This window comes from Primulina huaijiensis, chromosome 15 (genome assembly GCF_012295235.1).
Source record: "Primulina huaijiensis isolate GDHJ02 chromosome 15, ASM1229523v2, whole genome shotgun sequence".
Taxonomy (NCBI): Eukaryota; Viridiplantae; Streptophyta; class Magnoliopsida; order Lamiales; family Gesneriaceae; genus Primulina; species Primulina huaijiensis.
Window position 1 is genome coordinate 2,438,706 of NC_133320.1, and position 8,106 is coordinate 2,446,811.

An 8,106-nucleotide genomic window follows, 5' to 3' on the forward strand; every position below is an offset into this window, starting at 1 on the left:
ATATCTTATATGTTTTTTTAAATAATTGTTAGATAAATATTTACACTTTAACTCTTATTTTTTGCAGGTAAATATTATTTAGTTGATGCAGGTTATCCTACTTTCAAAGGCTTTATGGGACCGTATAAAGATACTAGATATCATTTACCTCAATTTCGATTGGCTCCAAAGTTCAGATCAAAAAATGAAGTATTTAATTATCATCATTCCAGTTTAAGGACGGTTATTGAAAGAACATTTGGAGTGTGCAAAGCACGATGGAAGGTATTACAAAATATGCCCACATTTTGTCTAGATACTCAATTTAAAATTATAGTGGCATGTTTTGCTTTACACAATTTCATAAGGCGATACGATGCGGCTGGAGATATTCTTGAACAACTCGAAAATATTGATGATTTACAAGAAATCGAGCAAGATGGTGAAAATGTTTATGTTCATGACAGAGGTACGAGATGGCAAGAGCCAACACAAGAAAATATTACGGAAATGAAAGAATTGAGAGATGACATAAGAAATTCACTGTCAATACAAGGTCGCCATTGAACTATTAGTTTTTATTTAAATAAATTAAAGTAGAATGTAAACATTAACCATTGTTATTAACAATTGTTTTTATGGTTTTTAAGATTTCAATATTTTATTGTTTTGGTATGGATTTAATTATTTATATTTATACATCACACTTGTTTAAAAATCCGTTATAAAATATATATATAAATTAATGAGTTAAAAAAGCACTTTAATGATATGTATCCAAATACATTTATTAATTTAAAAAGTGCTTTTTATCTATTCATCCAAACACAATATTAACACAACTTTTACTTAAAAAAGCACTTTTAAAAGCCAAATTAAAAAAACACTTTTTTAATCAAAAAACTTTTGATGATCTTTGCTGCAATAATGCTTTTTGCTTGTTGGTTTCATTATAATAAAGCGGTCTCAATATGACTTGGTTTCCAAATGTAGAATCTATATTGAATCACTGTTTAGTGGGCTACTAGGAGTTGGGTCTCTCTTGCGCGGCCATGTCCAATTTTGTTGGTGTTGTTGGGTCCATATCAATGGCAATTGTTGGGTCCACTTTTCTTGGGCACGTTCTCTAATTGGGCCGCATATTGTTTGTCGAGCGATGGGTCCACTGGATTTTGGCTGAAATTGTGTATTCTGTTCGAAAATTTGCTGCACTTGAAGAAGCCTACGGTGTGACATTCTGTAGACAATCAAGAAAATGGGGTTAAGATATTAATTATTTTATATTTAAATCTTATTATATGAAATGCACCTTATTATTATTTAAAAAATGTTCGTTTAAAAATTAATCAAGTTACCCTATTGACTGCAACAATATGACAATTAGGGACACAAAGTAATAGAAATAATGTTTTTGGTCCAGCGCTCTATAAGCTGCTTTTAAATTGAAAAAATATTCAAATATTATATGGGATTTTTCTAAATTTACTTAATTTTAAGCCCGTCGAAACTTGTGAATCTATTTACAAATATGTAATGATTCCAAAGAGGTCGTTTTCTTAAATAAATAGTTGACTAAGATTATTTTACAAATTTTGATTTCTGAGTGAGGACAACAACAATTGTAGAATATAACCTCACTGTGTATATATATATCCTTTTCTTATATAATCGTAAAACATGAAAATAAATGCACTAAAAAGCAAATGTTTGACAATTAAATCCAATTTTCATTACTCGTGGATCAAGAACCTTGTTCACAACTTGCAATAGAGCATGCACCCGTGTCAGCATTTGTTCCTTCATGGATTTTGAAAGAATTTCAGAAGCTTCAATCATGTGTGTGTGTGTGTGTGTGTGTGTGTGTGTGTAGCAAAGCCCCTTTTGGAATCCTTTTTATATTTTATTATTATATATACACAATTTGTTTTAGGGTTCCTCAGTTTGCATGAATCCCAATTGTTTTAGAATTTCAAGTTAAAATGCAGAAAAAATAGCATCTCTGCCCCTTTTTTAGTATTTAGCAGCACACTCAAGAGAAAATTAATTAAATTAATCAAGAAGAAATGATTAACAAAATGGCTGAAGATGAAGGAATTATGTGGTGACTGAGTTCGAAAACGGAGCCCTCAGCCACGCGTAGTTCCTCTGCATTGGGAATGTAGCCCCTACTCCCTAGCTAGGATACCGAACTAATTACCTGATGGAGAAATCAATTTTAGAGGGAGAATGATTTCACCAAGATTAAGGATGTCAAAATCGGATCTGATCCGTCGATCTAATAATATTCGACTAGAAAAAAAATGAGAGTTGAGTTTGAGATTTTTGGGTCTGAGTGAAATCGGATTGGACTTCATACTGACTCGAAAAAATAATAGAGATATGGTTGGGTTCGCTTAACCTGAAAATTTTAAGTTTTTTTACAAATATATATAATTAATAAATATTCTCTCGATTTTTATATATTATATGTATGAAAAAATATTTATTGTATATTAATATCATAAATTTTTATAATTTAATATTTATTTTGTATAGTTTTTATTTTTTAAATAATTGTTTATTTGATTTAATAAATATACTTTAATTTTCTACAATTAGACTATCAAAATTATATTATATATGAGGAAGAATTTGTTATTCTGTGTTTAAATTAAAATATTATTTTTTGTATTTTTTTTAAAAAAAATCAAAATCGGGTTGAGTCAGGTTGATCGAGTTGAGTTAGGTTAGTCGGGGTTCAGGTTGTGAGTTTTCGGGTTGGTTTGAGTTCGTATTGAGCAATTTTTAAATAATACTATTTGTCAACCCGGCCTACTCGAATGGATACTATTGAAGATACGAAATATATAAATCAATATAACATTGTTTTAGAAAAAAGACGAAACAACCAACTCTGAAGCCACAGGAGAAACAAGAACGAAAGTGATTTTTCATCAACAAGGTGGCCATCCCTTTTGCTAGATCACACAATTACAACCAAACACGCAGTATTTCTTTTTCACTGCGTTTATTTTATTTCAATTTATATATTAAAGTTTAATGTGGAAAAAATCGAGTCGTAGTTATATATGATTTATAATTGTTATTTTTTTAAATAAAAAATTTAGAATCATATATTGGTTACTTTGTTTAATTTAAAGTCGAGGCATCTAATTCATCTTAAGTTGAATATATCGAATTCAACCTAATTAAAAAATAAAGATTTTTAAACGGTGCACAGTCTACCATGGCTATAAATTATTATCGGAAACTTGTTATATATTAAACTTAATAATTTCTGTTAGACCAGATATGTCGCTTGGCATAGTCTTAACAAGACATCTACTGTATATCTAGGACGAGATTGCTAGCTTGTAAAGGTATTTTTTTAAGAAAGTAAAATGTTCATTTTGTTAATGTGTAGATCTCTTTTTACGATTTTGGTTTATATTAAAATTTCAGTTTTAGTTCGTTATCTTTTTTTAAAAAAATTTTTAAACATTTTTCCGACATGATACTAATATTGTACCGAATACGAATAGTGTCACATCAGTATTCTCGATGAAAATGGATATAAATTGCAAAAAAATGAATGACATATAATTAAAATTAAAATTTGATAATATAGAATATCAAATTTGACGAAAACAAACGTAAATGACCAAAATTGTAATATTTCCACAAAAAAATCAACAAATAACACAAATATTCACTAGAAATGTACTTGAAATCAAAAGCAAGAAACTAACAAAACATTAATCATTAAGTGAAGTAGAAAATTATTTCTTTTCAAAAGTAGAGTGATAATTAATAACTGCCAAATGGTATACAAATTTGATAAACTCTATTATCTAATCTATTAATGTATCAGATCGTTTCTTTTATTATTCTCGCTCTTGACGACACATAATTAGCAAAAAGGACGATAAAAATCAATTACATCGTATTAGTTGAATCTCGACCACAATCAACATTAGTTTTGGAAGAAGTAATTAATTTAATTAATTAGAAAAATAAATTTTTTGGTTTACTTATTTGTATAATTTTGGATTTTAGTCAATTAATTTGTCAAACTTTTGGTCTTGTATATTAATTTTTAATTTATGACTACTTTGATCTAATTGCTGACGTGACCAAAGACAGTCAGTATTTTTCGATACTAACAAAAGAAATTGAAATATGCTAAAAGATAACAATAAAAATAAAAAATTCAAACTCACTACACTAAAATCAAACTATGAGTACTTATATAATTGACCAAAACCTAAAATAATGCTTGATAAATTATAAAGTTTTGTTTGATTAGTTTGAATGAATTTATTTTGTATTTTATTTTATTTTATTTTTTTTAATTTTAATCTCATCTATTGATGTCTGAGGCGCCGTAATTTATATATGTAACTTTCGTGTACATGTGATTCACTATGGCATGCCTTGCACTTTCATTTATTTATTTATTCATTCTTGAAGTGGCCTTTCTGATACAGAACTATATTTTATAATTTACAAAATATTTTAATAGTGACAGTAATGTATAATATAGACAAATTTTATAATAATAATATCCTGTATATGGTGAGTGCTGGATATGTCTGGGGGGCATCTCTTTCGCAAAGTGGAATCAGATTGGCCAAAGGCACTGGGATTTGTTTGGCATGCCCTCTTTACCATCATTCAAGCCAAATCCAAACTCCCATTTGGAACAAACAATTGCTTTGATTTTTGTGTCTCAAAAACAAATTTATTATATTCTTTCTCCAATCCCATGTTTCTTAATCTGCATATCCAAACATTTCATCCCCACACACACATATATATATATATATATNGGGGGGGGGGGTGGGGGGGGTTTGTTTATCTTCGAGTTAATTGATGTTTAGTTAATTTTAACTAATTTTTCGGATTGATTTTGTACTATAAGATATACTATGATTGTCGGAAGATAAAAAGGTTCTTGGTTTTAGTTAAATTCAGTCTTTATTGAGAATTTACTCTCTTTTTTTGCTGAATTTTTGCTTAGGAAATAAACTTGGGTATTCTTATTCTTACCCTTTTTTTAGGAAATATTTTTCCTTTCTTTTTGGTGAATGCTTTTTCCATTAATTTTTGAAAACTATTTTTCATATGTGTTGGTAAATAATATTGTACGTGAATATGGTTCTTGAATGAATATATAATATGATAAAATTAATAAAAATATATGAGCCAGCCAGCATGCATTTCAGCGTACATGATCTTTAATGGAAACACTGTTCTTACGAAAAAGACAGGAAACCACGCTTACAGATATTTCATACGCAAAATAATTATCAAGGCCCGAAACATTATGACACATAAAATTAATCAAAGCAGACGTACAAAAAACATGTGGGTTTTCACTGTCATGAACTTTTTAGCACGATACTTTCTCGCTACTCTTTATTGTCCATAAATTTCTCTGCCTGTGTTTCTTGATTGATCCGCAGGTTCTGTCCCAAGTACAAGATTGATCTCCAGATCATATTCTAGATTTACTTCCAGCGGTAGGATTTCGATTTCGCAAGAAAATAGCTAGGAGTTCGTGTAGTAGCTAGTAGCTTTTTGGTTTCTCAATCTGCTATGGAGTCGAGGTTTCTGAATCCATACGACAAGGAATACATGAAAATGGCGATGCTAAAGCACGAGGAAACATTTCGGGATCAGGTCTACTTCCTTGATTTTTGGTTGCAGAATTTTATTCCAGGGCCTCAGTTGGATTTTATTAAATCAATCTTTTGAATTTGTTGAATTTTTTTCCAGGTTAATGAGCTACATCGTCTGTATCGAATCCAGAAAATATTGATGAAGGAGATTGCTAAAAACAGGCACAGGCCGTGGAAATGTCTGGACCTAGAGAATCGGGCTGTGGAGTTCATATTTTCAGAACCCGCGGGAGGAAAATGTAGGGTTTTAGAGGTTGAAGATGATCATGAAAATGATCTTGAGCTGACGTTGGGCCCGAAGAGCTACAATCAAAAGAAAATTAAAGCTGCTGAGCAGACTGTTGCATCAGATCTCGGGCCGAGTCTTTCTTCTTCGAAGAGAACAAGAAATTCAACTAGAGAAGAATTGTTGAGCCAGAAGAAATGGGCCGGGCTGGAAATGAGTAACTTATCAAATCAAGAAAGATTAGATCATCCCCATTGGCATTTCAAGGTCTTGAGCTTGAATAAGGCTTGAATATTGGGAATATCATGATTGTACCTTTTCGTCAACTGATTCTGTGAATGTTGATTAATGTATCATTCAACTTCTCTTGGAAATTATGGGATTTTGTCCTTCAATTCTTCTTACTACTATTTTACTCTTTTGTCTCTAACGAACCCGAAAACTAGATCCATTTTTAGAATTTTAAAATGAAAGATCTTGCAACGCGTCGCGCTTTTGCTTTCGAAATTTTTGAGTACTGAACTATGTCTGTAAAACAAATGATCTGTATATTCCATAGACAAGTATCTTGGCTTGATTCAAAAATATCTATGGGAAATCCCGAGAATGTAGCATTGTCCCACATGCGTCACATGCATATAAAGACAATGTACACTTGGTCTTTTATTAGATTTAACCTATGTGATGAATACCAGAAATCATGTAATGAAAACTGTTACAACTATATATATACACATTATCAAAACCTCTCCTAACTTATTAATCATGCATGGATGTCATATATATTAAGCATAATCCAAAAGGGAAAGTTCTAACACACAATAAAAGAAATAGGAAAAAAAAAGGAAGTAATTGAATAGTCTTCTAGACATTTAGTACCCAGACGTCGTTATGTTGGATTATATTGTACTTTCAATCCAATGACAACAATATCGAGTTTATTCTAAATTCGTTATACCTAATACTAAATTGATATATATGAGATGAATTTGAAATCCATATATTAAAAAATCCCTTATTCTAAGTGATTTGATCCAAGCGCATTATTGATGTTCGAAGCAATGTTCGGTCTCTTGATCGACCTCAACTTTTATTTAACAAAAATTTATATTTTAAATTATAAAATCATTATTTACAATATTTTTTCAAGATTTTGTCACCATAATCCATCCTTCGCATTGCTTTCCAATTGCAAGAATCAAAAGATCATTGGAAAACTTGCGTTTCTTTTATAATTAATAATATGTAAGGCCGAAAGAGAATTTCAATTCCATTATTGAGAGCCAATATTATACTTGAAATGGGAACCTTTTACAAGTGATTCCATTGCTCTATTTTCTGCAGCAGAGTTACCTCATCAAGGGCCCCATGTATTGTATAATTTCCAAATTATGTTTAGTTTTATTCTCCTTTAAAAAGATAACAAAACGGGGAGAATCTCATGTACATAAGCTTGTTCAAATTTCAATGAATTATTATTATTATATACCATGAAGAAGTCGGCCATTCATGAAACCTTGATATTTTTTTAATGTGCTTCATCTGCAAACTAGAATATAAAAAACTTCCCTACTAAACAATGATTTGAACTGTTTTTATATGTCGGCCATTAAATAAACATAAGATTCCATTTCAAAATTAATTAACGATAGATTATTCACTTCGAAGTCTTGATCGAAACATGGCCTCAAAACCATATGGTTTATCATCATCAAATTTTTTTTTTTTTGGTTTAAAAAGTAGAGACATTTTTTGGTTTAAAAAGTAGAGTATGTTTCTTGTAAGACGGTCTCACGGATCTTTATTCGTGAGACGAGTCAATTTTTTTCATATTTACAATAAAAAGTAATGTTTTTTTGCATAAAAATAATATTTATTCATAGGTCACTTAAATAGAATATTTGTCTCACAAAATTGAAGTTATTGTGTAAAAAAAAATATGGGCATTGATCTTATCGCTTTCGGCCCGTCATTTTAGTATCACATATTCTCCTGGACTGCTATTGACTTGGATTTTATAAGACTCCATCCATATTCAATCTTTTACACTACCCGTTTAATTATTTTTTATTAGGAATGGGTCGAGGAAGATACGGGTATTCCAAAATTTAAACATGTCGAGTATCGAGTTCTAGTCGACACAACTCATGCCTGAACCAATTGTCATCCATAGTTGTACTTAAATTGGTTATTATGGAAAGAAGAAAACCCATCATATATATATGGAAAAAGGAATGAAAT

The 8,106-nt window shown here is 30.1% G+C and overlaps 1 protein-coding gene across 1 annotated transcript; it reads left to right on the top strand.

The window, feature by feature from the left end:
- Positions 1 to 5,031: 5,031 nt before the first annotated feature.
- LOC140959818 (uncharacterized) lies at positions 5,032 to 6,269 on the top strand. The gene is made up of 2 exons (XM_073417839.1): positions 5,032 to 5,640; positions 5,737 to 6,269. The coding sequence occupies exons 1-2, from the start codon at positions 5,557 to 5,559 to the stop codon at positions 6,154 to 6,156; spliced, it is 504 nt and encodes a 167-aa protein (XP_073273940.1). The 5' UTR covers positions 5,032 to 5,556; the 3' UTR covers positions 6,157 to 6,269.
- Positions 6,270 to 8,106: the final 1,837 nt, after the last annotated feature.